The 22,359-nt window shown below is 38.3% G+C and overlaps 1 protein-coding gene across 10 annotated transcripts in view; it reads left to right on the forward strand.

Annotated features, from left to right (window-relative positions):
- Nucleotides 1-22,359, forward strand: part of AMPH (amphiphysin) — a 232,316-nt gene that overhangs the window by 83,123 nt on the left and 126,834 nt on the right. For 8 of the 10 annotated variants that reach the window (XM_032244465.1, XM_032244463.1, XM_032244468.1 and 5 more), the window contains exon 2: nt 11,645-11,725. In XM_032244465.1, coding sequence (XP_032100356.1) covers nt 11,645-11,725 — 81 coding nt within the window. Of the gene's footprint in view, nt 1-66; nt 150-11,644; nt 11,726-22,359 lie in introns of all 10 variants that reach the window. The other 2 variants (XM_032244461.1, XM_032244462.1) reach the window with 1 other exon arrangement.

Genomic DNA, 22,359 nt, shown 5'->3' on the forward strand with positions numbered 1-22,359 from the left:
TTTTTGAGCACTTATTATTGGGCATTGGATAAAAGTTTGACATGTATTTCATCTTTTAATCCTCAGATCCACACTGTGAGTTAGGCACTAGCATTATTCTTCATTCACAGATGAGAAAACTGCCATGGAAAGATGCACAATTTGTCCAGGTCAGACTCGGGACACTCTGACATGCTGCTTCATGTCCCTGCGTTCCTTCCCACAGGGAACATCTGCCGTTTGAGCTCTCTTTAAAAACTTTAGTTTTCTTTTAAAACTTCTCCAAAGTCAAAGTTCATCTGCTCATAGAGCTTATCCCTAAGCTAACTGATAGAGAATTATTTCTTGCTTTCATCTGAATTTATCTTCCATTTATTTATTTATTTACAGACAGGGTCTCACTCCATCATCAGGCTAGAGTGCAGTGGTACAATCTCAGCTCACTACAACCTCTGCCTCCAAGGTTTAAGTGATCCTCCCATCTCAGTCTCTTCAGTAGCTAGGACTACAGATGTGTGCCACCACACCCTGCTAATTTTTTTTTTTTTTTTTTTTTTTTTTTTGTATTTTTAGTAGAGACGAGGTTTTGCCATATTGGCCAGGCTAGTCTTGAACTCCTGAGCTCATGTAATCTACCTGCCTGGGCCTCCCAAAGTGCTGGGAGTACAGGCATGAGCCACCACACTCAGCCTGTCTCCCTTTTAACATTTGATTATTTTCTCTGAAGAAGTCGGGTCTGAACAAGGAGAGTTTCGTTAAAAATAAACGAGAGATTTTGGCTGGCTGTAATGTCTCATGCTTGTGATCTCAGCACTTTGGGAGGCTGTGGTGGGCGAATCACTTGAGGTCAGGAGTTTGAGACCAGCCTGGACAACATGGTAAAACCACATCACTAAAATACAAAAATTAGTCAGGCGTGGTGGCACATGCCTGTAATCTCAGCTACTCAGGAGGCTGAACCCAGGATGCAGAGGTTGCAGTGAGCCGAGATCGCATCATTACCCTCCAGCCTGAGTGACAGAGTGAAATTCTGTCTCAATAAACAAACAAACAAACAAACTTGAGATTTTGGATTCATACACAATTCTGCACCAGCTTTTCTAGGGAAGATAAGAGAAGTCCATAAAACGTGTAGAGAGAATGAAATGTTCCTTCAATGGAATAGTAACCTTCTAAGATATTAGTGAATGTCAGGTGTACAAATATGTGTGGAAAATACAGGGTTAAACAATGTTACACAGCTTCTTTACTGCAAGACTTATTGGAACCCTTAATGTGCATATTGAAAGGAAAAATAATGAAAGGCTTATGAATTATGTCAGGTGGTATGCAAGTGATTATTAACATGTGTATTTTCCACCTCTATGTAAATTCATTTTAGTATTCCTTATTTCCTATACATGTGAGCTTTTTGAATTATTCTTGGAATGGATTGTAGCATCTTGTCAGTTCCCTCATTCATTAATGCATTTAATATAATCATTGACACATGCTCATTTTATATTTTTATGGGCATTGTGATTTTTCCTTTCTTTCTTTAAAAATATTCTTTGAGGCTTTATAGGAGGATATATAGTATTTGGTATTTTTCAAACAGATTTGTCTCTGGATTTTTCTTAATGGAGATTTCTGAGATTGTGTCCCACAGAATACATTTTGGGAAACTTTATTCCAGAAAGACCATCGTAAATCAGAAGGGCAGCTGAAAAAATCAAATTGCAGCCATGCATAGACTTATAATATGTCTGCAAAGTAGAAAGGGGGCAGGTATTCTTATTCTGATTATGCTCCTGGTTAACATGGGGTACAGATCAGATAAGCAATGATTCCAAACTCTGCAAAGAGACTGTGCTCAATCCTGCCCATTATCAAAGATTATAGTCCAGGCCCTTAACATGCTGCCTTATTGACTGTCTTTTCCAGCCATACCTCAATTTGCCCACTCCAACCTTTCAGTTCTTCTCTTGAAAGAAAGGAGAAAGATTATTGACAAAGGTGAAACAAAACTTCCAAATGTCTTCCCTATGCTTTCTTAATTAGTTACTGCAGGCTCTTGGGCATGTGAACTCACTGTCAGAATGAAAGGGAAGTTAGCAGCATTTGTTGAAAAAATGTTTTGTGATGCAAAGCTTATGGACTGCAAGGAGCTCATGAAGATGAGTGTTGGCAAGAGGGCTTTTGGTGATGGAGGTTCAGAACAGGTGTGATCAGGGGGCAGGTACTGCTGAGGACAGGGAGAGCTGGGGTGAGGTCAAGCTATGCACGGTCTGTTCTCTGGGAGTTTATTGCTTGTTCAATTGGAATGATCTTGTCTTGGCATCTATGGAATAAGATGAAGTTGTTTTATTTTGTTTTTTTCCTGTACCATATTCTGCTGCTCCGATGAGACACCCTTGGTGGCCTGATCCACAATATTCTTACAAGGAGGGGATGTCCTCTTTGGCCTTTTGCTCATCAGAGGCTAATTAGGTTTCTCTAAGTTATGACAAAGTAGGGAGAAGATATGTTTTGTATAACTTGCTTCCTCTCCTAGGGTATTCGAATTAATACAATAACCTATTTTGGGATGGAGATGATGTTAAATAGTTTCCATTTAACAAAAGTATGGATCAAGCAGTTATTATATTCGAGTTCCTGACAATGAGATATGGTTAGTCAGAGTAGAATATAAAATAGAGGAAAATGACTTAATTGTCAAGGGGAAAGTGGAAGAATATGGCCACCAGGCTGTGTTTCTTTCTCTGTTCCTATTTTTAGGGCATTATAGTATAGTAGTTAGAATCTTATCTGTTTCCTCATTCATTAATGAGTAAAAAATATCCATTGTACATGTTCACATTGTACTTTATGGGTATTGTGATTTCTTCCTTTTTTTCTTTAACAATATTCTTTGAGACTCTGTAGAAGGATATATAGTCTTTGGTATTTTTCAAACAGATTTGTCCTTGGATTTTTTAAAATAGAGATTCCTGAGATTATGTTCCATGGAACTCATTTTGGGAAACACTATTCCAGAAAGATCACAGTAAATCAGAAGGGTACCTGAAAACCAAATCCTAGCCTTACATAAGCTTGGTTACATACCAGCTGTGTGATGGAGATCAATTACTTAACCTCTCAAATTTTCAGTGTTCTCATCAGTAAAATGAATATAATCATAGTAACCTAACTCACAAGGTTATTGCGAGGATTAAATACAATTTTAGATACAGGACTTTTAGATCTGTGCTTGATATATTATACATTTCCATAGGTGATAGCTAATAAATTAGAGAGTTATAGAGTTAGTAAACAGGGGATTTTTTATATGCAGAAGAAAAGCAAGAGCATGTTCTATTCATCTTTTCTGGAGTACTCCTCTTCATCTGTGTCATACACATCATCACAAGTAACCCCCTCTTGCCTTAGGAAACTTACAGCTCCCAATTGAAATCCTGGGTAGAGTTTTGTGGAATTTTTGTTCTACCTGAGTCAACATCTTCTTTAATATTTGTACGGCAGATCACTGTTTTTTTTTTATTTTTTGTTTTTAGTTTTTTGAGACAGGGTCTTGATTTCTCACCCAGGCTGAAGTACAGTGATGCGATCATAGCTCGCTATAGTCTTGATCTCCTGGGCTCAAGCAATCCTTCTGCCTCAGCCTCCCAAGAAGCTGAGACCAGAGGCACATGCCCCCATGCCTGGCTAATTTTTCTTTTTTAATGTTTGTAGAGATGAGGTCTCGCCATGTTGCTCAGGCTGGTCTCTAACCCCTGGGCTCAGGCAGTCCTCCTGGCTTGGCCTCCCAAAATGTTGGGATTACAAGAGGTCAGTTTTTACATTGCAGACTCATCTTTTATTGGTTCACTGGGTAACTGACATCATGAAGACTGCCTGAGGAATCTGTGTAAAGCAATCAGCAACAGACCTGTTCTGTGGTGAATTTCCCAAATGTAGAACCCTCTCTGGCAGCTCTAGCCACGTGTGTTTACAGCAGCTCTGATGCAGGATAGGTTGCTGCAAGTGTGGCAGATGTGAGTTTTCTCTCAAATATCTGGCTGATAGTAACTGGAAGATCCCTTTGTCTAGCTAAGGAACATAAGGATTAATTGAAATGATCTAAAGAGTTTGGAGGCTTATTGCATTATTCTGTGCAATAATGACATGAGACAGTGCTGTGTTTGTGAGTGGGGCCACTGGAGAAGGAAATTCTGGTCTTTATCTGAGTCTCATGGGATGACTCGCAGGCTTTAGCAGATTCCCACTGGATTTCAGTATAATTATTATTCTCTGGTTTGGATACTGAGGATATCAGGCTCATGAAAAAGTAATTATGGGACAAGATGACTCAGTCTGGAGGGAGAGACAGCAGGCGCCAACTCCTGGAGAAGAGGACCACCTTGGATCTAGGACTCAAATCTTTGCCAAGTCAATATTCCTCAAGCTGTCTTTCCCCACCAGGATTTTTTTTTTCTTGAAGCCAGAGGACTAAATGTCCTGAAATTGAAAGGATTAGTAAGGAGAGAAGAGCAGCATTCTGGAACATGATACCTTTTCAGGTAGATGTGTGATTGGAAAGCAGCCTTGGTGGGTACTTACTGCGCTACCTTTTAGAGCCCTTCTCACTTACCTCTGTTCCCGTTTAGGGACCTGAATTTTCTTTTATCCATAATTTTCTAATTCCCAGTTGCCTCTGTCCCACTTAGCATAAACCTACTCGTGTATGAAACATGTGATTTCTGTCTACTGTATGTCATTGTCAACCTTTAAAAGTGTGAAAGCCATTCAAATGGGTCAGAGGCTATGAATATTCTTTTATCTATTCTTGTTTACTTTCCCAAAAGTGTTTTCCGGAATTGGCAGGAAGGCTCATGCCAGCGTCAGAGGCTTTGACAATGCGATGGCTAATGCACTGTATAAATCTGCCAAGGTAATTAGATGTCATAATGCTACAGAAATAAATCCCCCAGAGGAAGAGCTGGAGGACAATGTGAAGACCTCGAAGGACCAAAAGATGCATTTCTAGTGTTTCATCTTAGTCCTCTCATATTAGGGCAAATTAAATTTACTTCCTTAAGTCCTGAAACACACCCAGAAAGAGGTCAAAGGACTAGGACCATGAAGTTTGGGAAACAGTGTAGGACGTGCACAGCAGGAAGCTCTAGGACAAGCAGCTACTCTGCCCTTACCTTCCCTGATGGCCTCTCTCCAGTCATAAGTTATGGGACTTTGTAGTGTTAGAGTGAGCACAGGATAAGAACTCTTGGAATGAGCAGATGGATAGGTGGGTACACGGACTGATGAATGAATGAATCATCTGGACATGGGCACAAGTGGAACATCACTCCTCCATGTCATGTCCAGAAGAGGCCATAGCCATCTGATTTAGTTTACTCCTGGATTAACTACATGGATAATGTATACATTATTTTATGTGCTCTTCTTTTTTTTTTGTAAGAACAGAAAGTATGAAGGGAGAAGTGTCACCTTGTTAAAGAAGACTAATTAAATTGTATGATTTTCTTCTTGACTTTTAGAGTCTGGCTCAAGGAAGCCAGAGTCACCCAGAGTTGGAAATTTGTCTAATTGGAGCCCTCATCCGATGGATGAATCTCACTAAGGCATCCTGGTGGCCAACCCTGTCATCATTCTTGTCTCAGTAACAAGCCATGCCTGGCCTTCATCTTGAACTGCTTTGTGATCTGCAGCCTTTCCTCTCATCAACTGCCTCATTTCTGATTGTAGGACTAGTTTGTTTGTTTGTTTGTTTGTTTATTTATTTATTTATTTATTGTTTTGCTTGGGGTCACACCTTCTCATAGCTTGACTTTTCTTTGATCTTTTCCCCTGATTAACAGAAGTTATTACTGTGTGGAATGGAATATTGTGAACTTTGTCTTTGACTTAAAATGCCAAACACTTTTTTGAAAGCTGCCAACACAATATTCTACTCCCAATTTAGAATGTTAAGAGAAGGTAATTATTCTCTTACTATAGTAGGACTTAGTTTGTATTGGACTGTGAAGACTTGAAACTTGATCAGAATTTTGGCTTTGTAGTTTGGAGAAACTGCCCAAATCAAAGAGTTCTCAATTTTTAGGGACTTTACTTGGACACTTTATACATAGACAGTTGCCCTAGAAGAGAATGTGAGACCTATATCATTGGGGCAGCCCTTGCCACCCAAGCTGAGGAACTAACTGCCTTAGAAGAGATTGAAAGAGGATTTAACATAAAATAGTCCAAGTTACCATATTCATGCTTTTCCTTCCTATTTAATTTTTTACTTGCCTATATCATCTCATGCCTCTTAGGACTAGATCAGAACTTTTGAGCTTGGGGTGAGGGTCGGAAAAGGAGCACACAGCCCTAATAGAATGTCAGAATCTCACTGAAAGGAAGTGAAATTTGAAAAGCTTATTCAACGTAATATATAATTTTGCATTTGAAAAGCTGCAGCACTGAAAGTAACAACACAAATCTCACTATTTCAAAATACTAAAGTGTCAATGTAGATGAAATTATCTTTGAAGTAAAAGATTCAAGCCTTAAACTAAAATGCACAAGGCACAGAACTTTCTTCTTTTTGTCTGTAGGTGGAAGATGTGTCATGTTGATGTCAAAATCTGCATATCAAATACATAAATACATAGTAATCCTCCTGTAATATCAACAGTGCCACACCATTCAGGTTTAATTGGTGTTTTCAACACTGCCAAAGGAGTGGTTAATGAGAGAGGTCATTTAAATTATCAACACACTGTCAAATACTCATGACATAGAGCAAGGCAAAAGACGTTTTTACTTGTCTCAGCTCTGGGTTTCACTGTCTTTGGTGCCTTAAGATCTTTTCTATATAACAGATCAATCTTACCACCTCCATTGAGGTTGCTGGAGAAACCTCACATCACACAACTGTTTACATGCAGGCAACTGCACATCATGGCCTTTGTCTCAGTGGGGCCTTCAGTTTCATTTAAAAGTCATACCATGCATTTCTGGTTCTCGTTTTTTCCAGTTCCACATCTGAATCACTCCCCTCTCCTCGGGACCATTCCATGACCTTGCCCCACTGCTGCTCAGCAGATGATCTGGTCTTTTACCCCACAGGAGAGATGGATCTGCCGTGCATGCATTCCTTCCAATTTGGCCGGGGAAGATTTGGCAATCTTCCCTGCCTTCTCAGAAATCCTTCCTCTTTCTGAGGAACAGTGATGCCTCTCCCTGAGCAAGGTGGATCCTTTCTGGTGAATCCGAGATGCCACCCTGTTTGAAACTTTTCTTACTGTGTGACACCTTCATAGCTCTTGCCTCCTTCCTGTGGTCAGTTCTTTCTAGCCTAGAAACAGGGTCAGGTATTGCTCCTTTGAATCTTCATGCCCCCAAGTTCTGGAAAAAGAACCTGTTTGCTCTTCTGATTCCTCTCCTCCTATTTGCTCAATCTACTGTGATCTGCTTTCTGACTGCCATTCCACTAATAGCCCTTGGCAGGGTCCCCAGGGACCTTCTGGTTGCTAAATCCAGTGCACTTTCAGGGCTTTTGGTTTTTAACTTGCTTAAATTCTCTGTAGCAATTGAAACTGTCTCCTTTGGTTTCTATGAATTTGCTCCTGGTTTGACCATACCTCAGGGTCCCCAGTCTCCTGTCAAGGATTTTCCTCCTCTGCCCATTTTTCAAATAATGATTTTTCTGGACTGTCTTTGGTCCACCTCTTTCCATATATCATATTTTCTCTGGGCTTTCTCATACAATCTAGTAGCTTTACTACCAGCCTACTATGGTGATTTCCAAAGTGTAACTGTAGCTCAGAGCATCTCTCATAACCTTGGCCATATCATGCTGTTTACTATATCTCTACCTGGATGCCACAGAGCTGTCTCAAACCCTGTATGTCCAAAATGATGTCTAATTTGTTTGAAGGAATCAATGCCTACTCAGTCTCTCCCACAGAAATCTGAAGTCATCCTTCACTCTGTTCTGTTCTTCATCCTTTTCATCTCATAAGCCATTATGTACTGTGTATTATATTTCTTAAAGATTTATCTGTTCTCTAGCTCCAGTTCTGTCATTTATTGCTCAGAATATTTAAAAAAAACCTCTTAACTGGTCTCATTATTCCTATCTTGCTTTCTTCTAATCTGTCCCTAACACTGTCACCAAGGATTAGACCTCTCCCTGTGGCTCCCTCCAGAGAAACACTTCATTGGCTCTCCATGGTCTGTACAAGAAAATCAAATTTCTTGCTGCCTAAGCCTTTCTGTAATCTGCCCTCTGCCTATCATGCCACCCTTGTCCACTCCAGTTCCACACCTCCCACCCTGGACTTAAATACTGTTGAATGATCACAGCCTTTAGAATGCAGCCTATTATTCCTGTTGCCCCTTAGCCCAGTGTTTGACATATAATCTTTAGTAAATATGAAGAACATTTCTTCTTTGCTACTGTTCATTGTGATTTGCATTCTTCATTAGGGAAAATGTCTAACATAATACATTTATTATGGATTATCAGAGTTAGAATGTATTTGAAATGTGACTTAGTCCATTTACCTGGTTGATGAGTAAGTCTCTTCTCTGGGACCCTAACTATTGGTTAAGCTCATATAACTTTTAGAATGATGAGCTTATTAACTCTAGCAATGAACTATTTAATTTCCAGAAAGCTACAATGAAAACTTTTTGTGAAAACAGATTTTCAATGTGCCTTTTACCTACTGATATGAGTTTCCTGGCAGAGCAAGTTTGATCCTTCTTTATTGTGATGGTCCTTCCAGTGTTTGAGGATGGCTGTGCTCTTTCCCCTGGGTCTTCTCTTCTCCCTGTTACTATACCAAATCATATCAAGTGTTGTTCTTATTATATAGTGTCAACTCTCTTTGCCTTTTTGAGAGCTCCTTTAGTTGGGTCCAGACTGTCGTGTATTTATGTGTTTACCAACTTGTTTACCTCTGAGAATGTCTAGGGCCACTTACCTGGTAACTCTAAGGCTTTGTTAGTGCAGCCTGAATTACATTAGATGCTTTGGCAGCAGCATCACCTTGCTGGCTCATATTGACTATCTGTTAAAGTCATCCCTTACTTCTACTTAAGGGTGGAAACCACCCATCCCTAACATCTGTCTTGTTGCATTTTGGTTGAAAGTTGGATAATAAATCTGGTGCTTATACAGTTACGTTTTTGTCCTAAATTTTATCCTTGTTGAATTTTATCTTGTTAAATAAGGTATTTTGTGAATCCTGATTTTGGTCATGTAACATTTTCAACATCATCCCTGGCTTTTTGTCAGTATAAGCTTATACACTGGTGAAGTTCAGTGGGGTTAGATCACACACTGGGGCCTGTTGGAGGGTAGGGGGCTAGGGAAGAGATGAAAATATCTATAATAATAATAGATATTCTTTGTTGAGCATTAACTATATGCTGGTCATCATAGCTTAGTATTTCCATGTATATACTTGGTGGTTCCATACAACACTGTGGAGTAGGCGCTATTCATACCTTTATCTTACATGTGAGCCACTCAATCAGATATAGGTCCCTCATGGTTGCTTCTGGAAGACTTATTTTCAGTTTATATTAATTTGCTTATCAATATCTTTATGATGGGAGTTTTTAATCAGCCACTAACACATCCACTTACTTGTACTAAAATCTAATATATGCATTTCTTATAAAAACTCTATAGTATGATAAACTCTTAAGTATTTATCTTAATGAATTTTCTTGTTACTTTATTGAGAAACTATGGAAAATACAGAAAGTTGTAAAGAAGGAAATAATGATCACCCTTAATCTTATCATCCAGAAATAACCACTGTTAACTTTTTAACATAGTTATAGTCTTTTTACATATATACATAATTTCATGTGTATATGTAATTTCATTACAGAGATATATATATATATATAAAACTCATAAGTGACAGGAGAGTATTATATATATAGTAATTATATGTCCTTTTAATATTTATGATACTAGATTCCTATAGCTTTTGAAAAATAATACATTTACAATGAAAAATAACATATTTCATATTACATGTAGTATTGGTCTATGAAATGAAATTGGATGATATGGAATAATTGGTAATGTGTGGATCTGAATACAATTTTATTTTAGAAATATTTCTTTGTTAGTGACAGAGAAAAGGAAAAAATACTAGCACATTTTATTAACAACTATTTTTAGAATAGAATAAAAAATCATTTTTCATTGAGAATAATTACTTTTGCTTCAAAAAAAATTTATGTCTTGCATGGACTCTGAGTTATTGGGTAAATACTTTGATACTTAGGTTTATTTATTAATATAACATTATAAATGAATCTTGGGGAAAATATGTGAGCTATGAAAATATCTAGTAAAAAAGACGTGTTTATCGTTCATTAGGAAAATGAGTTCTTCATGTATTTCTAAAGTATAATATTAGTTATCTTCTTTCCATTGTACTTTTCAAAGGCAGCACGTACAATTTATTACTTATGTCCTCTGTCCCAAAGAGACTTGATGCTGTGTCTTTAACTTATCTTTTATTTGTTATTTGTGGATGTGTCTTGTCTATTCCACGAGAGTATACATTTTTTTTTTAGGATTAAGTGTTAGGGCCTTGTTTTTTAGTATTTCTGGATGACCAGTGTTTAGCATGGGGCCTTGTGTATCCCATGACTTCTTTGAGTGTTAATTGAGTTGAAGGGAGTATCAGAAGATGGTGAGAGAGAACTTACCATTATCCTGGCTTCTAATACTGTCCCTGTGAAGTAGATCAGGCGTCCCCAACCCCTGGGCCTCAGACTGTTACCAGTTCATGTTCCCAGTGAGGAACCAGGCCACACAGCAGAAGGTGAGCAGTAGGGGAGGGAGCATTACTGCTTGAGCTCCACCACCTCAGATCAGCAGCGGCATTAGGTTCTCATAGGAGTGCAAACCCTACTGTGAACTGTGCATGTGAGGGATCTAGGTTGTATACTCCTTATGAGAATCTAATGCCTGACGATCGGTCACTGTCTCTGATCACCCCCAGATAGGACCACCTAATTGCAAGAAACCAAGCTCAGGGATCCCACTGATTCTACATTATGGTGAGTTTTATAATTACTTCATTATATATTACAGTGTAATAATAATAGAAATAAAGTGCACAATAAATGTAGTGTGCTTGAATCATCCTGAAACCATTTCCCCCTCCACCCTCTGGTCAGTGGAAAAATTGTCTTCCATGAAACTGGTCCCTGGTGCCAAAAAGGTTGGGGACTGGTGAAGTAGATGAATACTTTAGTCAGACAGCTTTGGTGTACCGTTCACAAGCAGTTGAGTACCAATTATGCATTCAGCATTGTGCCAGATGCTCTGGACAAAAAGACAAGTAAGGCATAGCTTCTGTCTCTAAGTCATGCACAGCCTGCTAAAGGAAACAGTTATGTAAAGAAATCAGTGCAGTGTAGCACAACACTTGCTCAAAGCCACACAGCCTGTGAGGGGCAGGACTGGGATTCAGGGTTTTTTTTTTTTTGTTCAACTCCAGAGCTGCCAACCCAAGATGCTTCCAGAACAGAAAACCTAGGAGTGCTGATAGTTTTTGCTGTGCTCCTCAGAGTAAAACAGCAGCGTTGCTCCATTAACAGAAAATTCACATCTTCCTTTGAAAACATTTTTAAATTAAACCATTTTGTTTTATTTGCAAATTAGGTCCTTCAGAAGCTGGGGAAAGCTGACGAGACAAAAGATGAACAGTTTGAAGAATATGTCCAGAACTTCAAACGGCAAGAAGTGAGTCCATTTGTTCAGTTTCTGGAGTGGGAAATGGGTTAACTGTGTTTGTGTCTTAGTATATAAGTAAAATGCATTAAAATTAAAAAAAGAATAGGCAGGGTCAGCACTAACTTGAGAGTAATAATTGCTAATTCTGTAGAATTTCCTATGGAAGACGAGGAAAAGGCCGTAGAGAGTAAGTTTTAGAATCTCGGGAGATAAAAACTTTGCTGCTCTGGACTGCTTTAGTTTTTTATTATATTTTGTTTTTTGAGACAGAGTCTCACTCAGATTGCCCAGATTGGAGTGCAGTGACACAATTTTGGCTCATTGCAGCCTCGACATCCTTGGGCTCAGGTAGGAGGAACCTCCTACCTCAGCCTCCCGAGTAGCTGGGATTACAGGTGTACGACATCACACGTGGCTAATTTTTTGTGTTTTTAGTAGAAATTGGGTTTTGCCATGTTGCCCAGGATGGTCTTGAACTCCTGGACTCAAGTGATCCACTCATCGAGGCCTCCCAAAGTGTTGGGATTACAGACGTGAGCTACCAGGCCCGGTCTTGGACCATTTTAATACAGATGACTGATGTATAAAAATGCTGGTGTTTCTGATGGTTTATACTTCACTGAACATTAGAAAAGCAATAGTTTAACACTTCTAGTAAAATGACCTTAATTGTTGCATGCTTCAAGAGCATGCATTTGCAACAGAGATTATAGAATGTCTTCCACAAGGGGGTGAAAATTGGTTCTTGGTGTGTGAAGAAAACTTACTCTTTTAGTGTATAAAGCTTAGATAAACATACATCAGATAAATAGATATATAGGATATTTATGGTATTAAAATTTTACTAGGGGTGTAATTAGAAAAAAAAAATCTTAAAAGATTCCTTGGGGAAGTGACAATGTAAAAAAGGTTGAGAAACAGTTTGTGATGTTTGTTCCTTTAGTTGTGTGTTTAACAGACATGTGGATAAAGAAACTATTTTTAAATGATGTGTCTTGATCTCTACGGCTTGTAAAATTGGCTAGAATATCTCTGTAGATAACATGCATGAGGGCTGGGGAGGGGAAGATCGAAGTGGGGCCCTCTGAGCTTAGAAGCCTCAAATCTAGAGATCTCCTTGGTGAGAAGAAGGCTGGCTCAGAAGGCTCTAGGAAATAGGGTTTGGACATTATAGTGTCTAATTGTGTGGGGAACAATATAAGGACATGGATTTATTTTCCTGCTGTCATTGGAGCTACCAGTGTCCACAGAGGGAATTTTGGTCTCAGGAATGACACCAATAATGAGAAATCATCACAGGTTTTATTTTGCCCCCTTTGTCACTGACCTTAGAGGTTTATTCCTTCCATTTGTGTATCAGGGTTCCTGCTGTTTGTCTCACCAAGACATTGTATTTCTTTTTCTCACCAAGAGGGGTTATAAATTTCAGCAGATATAGAGCCAGGTAGACCAGTTTGCCAAAAGACATTTCTGAATGTCTCTAGTTTCATCTCAAGACTGAGGGTTGGCATGTGTGACAAGTAGTCAGTTTACCACGAATGATAGCAAACATGTTCTATCTAAACATGAGCAAAGGGAGAGGGGAGCTAGAGAACAAAACAATAACAGGGAGAAAAATTGATCATAGCTAAACGAACAAATATTACAGAGAACTTTGGCTTAATAAAGGTAGAAAAGAGAATTCCTAGAGAAATGTTGGACCTGGACCCACAGAATAAATAGTCTCCCAGTCTCCTCCAGGGGAAAGAGGGTCTACAAGTCAACTTCTTTTCTCAGTTGGTGAGTTTTCACACATCTCCTGCATGTGGGTAGCTCTCAAATAGATGATCGTCTTGGATTGCAGGAACTTCCCACACACAAAGTTGTCCATCAGTGCCCTGTAACTTTGCAGGCAATCCCAAATGTCTGCTCTAAAAGATTGGATTTAGACTGAAGAAGCCATTCATGCTTACAGTTTTCCCTACCTAAGGATTTACACCATACCCTTCGAAACCTTTTCTTCCTGTCTGGCATATCCCCATGGAGCTAATTAGTTATTCACTCTTGGAGTTTTTCTGTCACTTTTATGACACTTTGATGTTGTTAGCACCCCAGAAGGTTAACTTTGGAAGCATCAGGTTTAGTAATGCGGCCATGACAGAAGCAGTTTGCACTTTCTGATTACAGTGAATTTTCATTGTTTTTTTTTTTTTTCCAGCTTTCTTGACTGTCCTGGGTGAGGATTGCTTTTTATTGAAGGTTACTAGAAGGTACTAGAGAAAAGTCCAGTTGATTAAACTATCAACTACATTGGCAGAGTGATACTAGGAGCAGCAGCATGGGGTGACTTTAAACTGCTGTCCCGCCATCTATTTTGGTCACTGTGTACAGTATTCATTTTCAAATGTTATGGGGCATGGTATATTATCACCTGGGAAGACGACCACCTTAGTTCTCTCAAGAATATTAGCAGATTTTAAAACCTGTGTGAAACTGCAAAACTTGGGGGAATTTGAATAAGCAATTCTCTTTTATAAGAGTAAGGCAAATAGACTGTAAATGTAGGAAATGTTATTCTCAGGGAGTCTCTTGACCCCATTTGGTTCACTTTGAAAATATTTTTGCATCAGGAACATCTTGCATTTTCACATCCTTATTTTAATCAGAAAGAGAAAGTTTATAATCATTATAGTGGAGTGAGGAAGGAAAGTCTCACTTTACCCTTCTCTGTATATTAGAGAGAGACAAGGAGAAAGGGAAGGAGGATAGAAGGAAAAGAAGAGGGGGATTTATTAATTTTTTTGAAACATATTAAAAGTTGAGAAGTGTAGCTGAAGACTGAATTTATTAATGCTCTGCAGAGAGAAAAATCCTTATTCCCAGTATGTATTGGTGACCAGTTTGCATGTGTTGTGTATGCTGAAAAAGATGTGGTACTTACGTAGCAACATTAACCTAGAAGGAAGCATCTGCCAAGATTATGGTTACATCTGCAAGGTCTATTATTCTTAGTATTAACGTAATGGTGAATCAGTACTCTGAAGAGAGAAAGCATTACAAAGGCTACAGACTCAAAAGGCATTATCTAACCTAGGAAATCGATTCCACATTTTTTCTATGAATATGTATATTTTATGGCCCCAAAGATACTATTGATAGCATAAAAAGAAACCATATTTGGATTTGTGCTTTGTATTATAGTCATCTGACCACACTCAAGTAGTGCTTAATAAAGAAGTAGACCATTCTGGGATGTTCTAGAATGTATTCAAACATTTATAGGGGCCCGGTTATCTTGCCTTTAGATTCCTTTCATAAAATCTTAAGATCCTTGTAGTTATTGATATAGTCATTCCCTGCTTGTTCATGTTGGAAACAAAAGTGGCAGAAAGGTCTGAGTTTGAACTCTGTCTTGGGACTTTGCTTTATTTTATTCCAACCCTAAGCTTTCCTTTTGATCTCAAACTTCTTTTCCCAAAACATGGTTTGTGTGAGACTGAGAGCAATGACAAAGGGTCTGTATATACTTTCTTTTGTCCATTGGACTCCCAATTGCTGTAGGTTTTGTGGTCCACTTTTCATAAACTACTTAATTAAAACAAGGAGAGCCTGGTGCCGTGGTGCGTGCCTGTAGTTCCAGCTACTCAGAAGGCTGAGGCTAGAAGACCACTTGAGCCCAGGAGTCCTGGGCTGTATTGTGCTATGCTAATGGGGTTTCTGCGCAAATTTCAGCATCAATGTGGTGACCTCCTAGGAGCGGGGAACCACCAGGTTGCCTAAGTAGGGGTGAACCTGCCCAGGTTGAAAATGGAGCAGGTCAAAACTCCTGTACTAAATAGTGGGATTGCACCTGTGAATAGCCAGTACACTGCAGTTTGGCAACACAGTGAGACCTCATCTATAAAAAATAAATAAAAATGAAAAATAAAAGAAGGAGGAAGGGAGAAATTAGGAGTAGAGCATCAGGTAATAGAGTGAACTCTTCTACAAAGAACTTGGAATTGTCCATGACAATGCATGCTAAGGAGAGCAAGGATTGTAGAAATCCAGCAGCAAGAACAAAATCTGACTGAATTTCCTCCTCACAGGACGTTTTTTCCCTTTCTATTTTCCCCCTCTTATCAAAGCTGCTAACAAGTAGCAAAATTGACTGGTGTGAACATCAGCTGCTTTCAGTTCTGCCAGTTTTCTGCTGACAGATTTCTTAATGAGCAGAAAAAAAGTCCCACTGTGGAAGGAAGGTTCTTGGCTTCTCTCTCCCTCCTTCCTGCTAATAAACTCTTCCAGTAAGATGCTGCACCTGTGGCAAACGTGCTAATTAAAAGAAGATAACTTGAGGGCTGGTTGAGCTCAGATAACCAGCTATTTGGTCACATTTTAGTGAGTGCAGGTGTGAGCACCCTCATCCAGATCCCATCTGAGAACAATAGTTCAAATAAGGGAAGGGGAGCCTGGATTCTCCTTCTGGCATCTGCATAGGCTTCCATTTCCTCGTTGAAATACCATAGCAGTGTTGTGCAGCCCCTCTATGGCCCATGACTGAGTGATGGGCTAACTTTTGTGTAATATGAATCAATAAGAGAAGAAACCCTGGGACCTTGAAATCCTTTCCAGTGGTGAGAATTCCGACCAGCCTTGCGTGAGTAGGATGCCCTAGCAACTATTTAAAACTGGGCCACGTCCTCTCCTTACACTGAACTCACCCCTCCTGGGCACAGGGATCCTGTTTTGCCGCTTGAATGTTTATTTTCATGGGAGCTAGTACTTTGCCGGTAAACTTAACAAATACTTGTTAAACTCGAAGCTGAACTAGTGGCAGAAATTATCACTTCAAATGCATTCCTAGAGTATGTTTTTATTTCTGGGATGGAAGAGATACTGGATATGGTATGTGTTTTTGTAAGCAGTTTCATGACATTTTAAGAACCTAGTGTAGGTGCATATAAATGATTAGAGAAAAATTTTTGAAGTTTTAAGAAAGAATGTAAAATAGAAGTATACTGCCATAGTATACATGTTAAGGTGTGGATAAAATTTTAATTTATGATAGATTATACTTCAGAAGCTTTTTGCAGTTTGCTTGAGCAGATAGGGCTAGAAAATACCTTAGAACATTTATTTTTGCCACAGATAGCCATGATGTGACTATATTAGTGTATCTACCTTTCATTAAATATTAATCTTGACCTTCTCATAAGATAGCCATTGCCTTGATTAAATGTGATCCCATTAGATCTGTTTCAAATAATGATCCAATTCTAAATGGCAGTGTGGAGAGCCTGAGTTGGCTTACACAGCATTTTGTCAGGTTACTAGACCTTCTGGATTCTGAATAAGAACTTTAGTTGGCAAGTTTTATGCCCTTCAAAGCAGTGTTTTTCAAACATTAGCTGCATTGAAGTCACTTAGAAGTCACCAGGTCCTACCCAGCAGTCTGTGCTGTACCAGTGCCTTCTAGGTGACTTCAACACAGGTGAGGTCTGAAGGAAGGCCCAAGAATCTGCATTTCTGAGACATTCCCAAGTGATGCCAGTAACGCTGGTCCATGGACAACACATTAAGGACCAATGCATTGTATGTACTCATGCAAGTTTTTACAAGTGCTTCCTCTGGTTTGTCCCTGAAACTTCTAATTCTGTTTGATGTCTATTTTTAGTGTCTTTATTATAAATATGGATAAAGATTTGGTGGTCATGCTCTGGATTATCGGTGATCTGCATAGATCAAATCAGCTAAGATGATCTGATATTTAACAGACATGATTTTTGAGTGCAGTGATGGAGCTCGCTTCCTTCCAAGGGAAGTTGGTTGCCCTGTTAAGAAATGAATGACCCTGCTCACGCCTTAATGAGGATGAGTTTAATGAGGCTCTTTAGAGATAGTCTAGTTTAATAGGGGAAAGTATAGAAGGTATTTAAAACTCTGGAGATAGGGTTCTGGGAAAAAAAAAATGATTATCTGGGAAGTCAGGTTCAGTGAATACAAGGCCTTGGAAATGAAAGTGTCTTGTCCCCAAGCAGTCAAAGCAATGCTGGAAGGGAAATTTATAGCATTGAATGCTTACATTAGAAACAAGGAAAGGTCTTGAATCAATAACCTAATTTCCTAACTCAAGAAATTTGAAAGGGAAGAAAATAATCCCAAAGCAAGCAGAAGGAAGGAAATAATAAAAAAAGAACAGAAATCAATGAAACTGAAAATAGGAAAACAATAGAGAAAATAAATGAAACAAAAGGCTGATTCCTTGAAAAACATCAATAACATTAATAAACCTCTAGCAGGACTGACAACAAGAAAAAGACACAAATTACCCACATCAGAAATGAAATGAAACAAAGGATAGTAGTATGGCTCCTGTAGCCGTCTAAAGGATAATAAGGGAATACTATGAGCAATTTTATACTTACAGATTTGACAACTGCAAGGGATCAATTTCTTTACAATCACAAACTTCCAAAACTTAATCAAGGCGAAATACACAATTTGAATAGTTTAAGAACTATTAAAGAAAGTGAATTTGTGATTTAAAAATCTGAAAAATATCTCCACACCCTCTAATAGTTTCACCGAGTAATTCTGACATTTAAAGAATTAATTGCAATTTTACAGAAAATAGAAGAGGAGGGAACACTTCTTTACTGATTTTATATAGGCTGTATTACCTTGATACCAAAACCAGACAACAATAGTATGAAAAAAAGAAAACTGCAGACCAGTATGTCTCATGAAGTTACATGTAAGAATCCTTCAAATATTAGCAAATGAAGTCTAACAATGTGTAAAAAGAATTATACACCTTGACCAAATAGGGTTTGTTCAGGATATGTGAGGCTGGTTTAACATTCCAAAATCAATCAATGTAATTTGCCATATAAAAAGGGTAAGGAAAAATAATCATGTGATTATATCAATTGATATAGAAAAAATTTGTGACAAAATTCAACACCTACTCCACAATAAAAATGCTCATCAAGTTACGAATGGAAGAGAATTACCTCATCTTGGTAAAGAACATCTACAAAGACACCTACAGCTAATATCATAATTAATAGTCATAGACAGAATGCTTTTCTCCTAAGATTGGGAACAAGGCAAGGATGTCTATTCTCGCCAATGCCATGCAAGTAGAAGTGGAAGTTCCAGCCAGTACAATAAGGAACATGAAAGGAAATAAAAGGCATACAACTCATAAAGAAATGAAACTCGTTTTATCTGTAGGTGACATAATTATATACATAGAAAATCCCAAGATTTCAACCAAAAAAACCACTCTAACAAATAAATGAGTTCAGTGAGGTCACAAGTTATAAGATCAAGACATAAATATCAATCACATTTCTATATACTAACAATGAACATTTGGAAATCAAAATTCAAAACATTTATAATCATTCCAAAGAAATGAAATATGTACGTATATACTTAACACATACAGGATCTATATGCTTAAAATTATAAAATACTACTGAAATAAATCAAAAGAACTAAATACTTGGAAAAATGTACTGTATTTATGGATTTGAAGACTCAACACAGTACACATGTCAGTTCTCACCAAATTAACCTGTAGGTTTAATGCAATTTTCTGCAATTTCTACAGCATGTTTTTTTATGACCATAGATAAGCTTATTCTATAATTTATATGGAAATGCATAGACCCTATCATAATTAAAACAATGACAAAGTAGGAGGAAAAATTCTACTCAGTATTAAGGCCTACTATATAACTGAAATAATCAAGACATTGTATTGGCAGAGGGATAGACATGTAGACTAATAGAACAGAATAGGTAACCAAGAAAGAGACCCACACAAATATGTTCAACTGATTTTTGACAGAGGTTTAAAAGCAATTCAATGTAAGAAAGATTATCTTTTCAACAAATAATACGGTAGTAATTGGGCATCCATAGGCCAAAAAGATGAACTTTGACCTAAAACTAACCACCCTTATCCAAAATTAACTGAAAATAGATCAAGAACTTAAAGATAAAACATAGAGCTTTGAAAGTTTTGGGACAAAATAGAAATATTTTGGGATCTAGGGCTACACAAAGAGTTCTTAGGTTTTCTACCAAAAGCACAGTCCAAAAGAGGAAAATATGATAAATTGGACCTCATCCAAATTAAAAACTTCCTTTGCAAAAGAACTGTTATGAGAATGAAAAGACAAACTACAGATAGGGAAAAAATATTTGCAAACTACATATCCAAGAAAGGATTAGTATCCAGAATACATAAAAGAAACCCCTAAAACTCCATAGTAAAAAAATTTAATCAGTTTCATTAGAAAATGGGCAAAAAACATGAATAAAGGTCAGGCGCGGTGGTTCATGCTGTCATCCTAGAACTTTGGTAGGCTGAAGCAGGAGGATCACTTGAGGTCAGGCGTTCGAAACCAACCTGGTTAATATGGCGAAACTCCATCTCTATGGAAAAAAAAAATAGCTGGGTGTGGTGATGGGTGCCTGTAGTCCCAGCTACTCAGGAGGCTAAGGGAGGAGAATTGCGTGAACCCTAGAGGCAGAGGTTGCAGTGAGCCGAGATCATACCACCAAGGTCCAGCCTGAGTGACAGAGTGAGACTCTGTCTCGAAAAAAAAAAAAAAAAAAATGAATAGATATTTTATTGTAGTGGATATGTGGATGGCAAAGAAGAATATGAAAAGATTTTTTAACACATTTAGCCATCAGAGAAATGTAAATTTAAACCACACAAGAAATCACCATACACCACTCAGGATGGCTAAAATAAAAGCTAGTGACAATGCTAAATGCGGGCAAGGATTTGGAGAAACTGAATCACTCATACATTGTGTGAAATGACTCATAGCCACTGTGGGAAACAGTTTGGCTATTTCTTAAAAAATTAGACATGTATACCATACAATCCAACAATTGTACTCTTGCACATTTATCCCATAGAAATGAAAACTTACATTCTTACAAAAAGCTGTACACAAATGCTTATAACAGCTTTATTTATAGTAGCTCCAAATTGGCAACACCCCAGATGTCCTTCAAGGGGGGTGAATATTTAAACAAGCCATAGTATATCGATACTATGGAATACTAGTATGCAATAGAAAGGAAACAACTATGTATGGCCACACTCCAAAGCCTGGTTGAATCTCCAGGGAATTATTCTGAGTAAAAATCCAATTCTAAAAGGTTTTATGCTATAGGATTCCACTTACGCAACTCTTTTGGCATGATGGAATTGCAGAAATAGGGTAAAGTTTGGTGGTTGCCAAGAGTGAGTGATGGGAGCTGGGGGTGGATGTGGTTATAAAAAGTCAATACAAGGGATTCTTGTCTGACTGGAAAGTTCTATGTCCTGACTGTGGTGATGGATACATGAGCCTGCACATGTGGTAAAATTGCATAAAACGAAACACGCGCACACATGCGCAAATGAATACAGGTAAAACTGGGAGAAGCTGAATAAGGTGGGTAGATTGCATCTATGTTGTGACATTGTGCAATAGTTTTACAAAGTGTTGCTCTCAAGGAAGACTGACTACACAATGCAAGGGCTCTCTCTCTCTCTCTCTCTCTCTCTCTCTCTCTCTCTGTGTGTGTGTGTGTGTGTGTGTGTGTGTAAAACTGCAAGTGATTCCATAATTACATCATTAAAAACTTCAACTAAAAATTTTCCCCTTTCACAGGCTTAGGTAGAAAAAGCATACTGCCTCGCTGCCTCTGTCAGAATAAACACACTTGAAGGCAGAAGCCACAGACTCATGTTCTTGCCGAGATGGGTCAGGGAGCATACAAGTTAAGTAGGCAAGATATAAAACAGTGAGGAGTGGTGAGGACTGTGCTGAATTATAGAATACATGGGACCTAAAGAAGCAGCTGTCAACTCCAGTGCACACGAGGCACAGGAGAATGTGGGCCCCATCTCCCCACATCAGATTTTCAACAAAAGATTAAATTCATATTTTAGTAAAGTTTCCCAATTTTATTTTATGTATTTTAAATTTTGAAATGATTTTAACCTTACAAAAAGCTTTAATAATAGTATACAGAACTGCTGTATATCATTCACCTAGACTTCCTAATTACTTTATTATTCTGTCTCTATGTGCATGCATCTATGCCTCCATCCATCCATCCATCCATCCATCCATCCACCCATCCATCCATCCATCCACCCATCCATCCATCCGTATCCAAAAACAACAGTATCCTACACAGCCATAGTTTCTTTTGTCAAAGTCAATGAATTACCATTGATCCCATATTACCGTCTAATTCACAGATCCCCAGCTTTTGCCTATAACAAGAACTTTAGCTGTGCAAAAGACTCTCTGAATGGGGTAGAAAAGACAAGTTACAGGCCCAGAGAAAATGTTTGCAGCATGTGCCCTAATTGTGTTTTTTAAATGCCTGTATCCAACCCAGAGTCACATGTTGCCTGTAGTTTTCAGTTTCATTAGTTTCTTTAACTCTCTTGGAAGAGTTTTTTAATGTTTCCTTGCCTTTCATGATCTTGACACTTTTGAGAAGTACTGCCCAGTGTTTATTTATAGAATACCCCTCACTCTGGGTTTGCCTGATACTTTTCTCATAGTTAGCTTCACATTCATAATTAGCTTCTGGGAAGATTAGTACAGAAGTAAGTGATGCCCAGTATATGCTGTCAGAACCCATATCATGTT

The sequence above is a fragment of the Sapajus apella genome, unplaced genomic scaffold, assembly GCF_009761245.1.
Source record: "Sapajus apella isolate SASKATOON/1434 unplaced genomic scaffold, GSC_monkey_1.0 scaffold54, whole genome shotgun sequence".
NCBI lineage: Eukaryota > Metazoa > Chordata > Mammalia > Primates > Cebidae > Sapajus > Sapajus apella.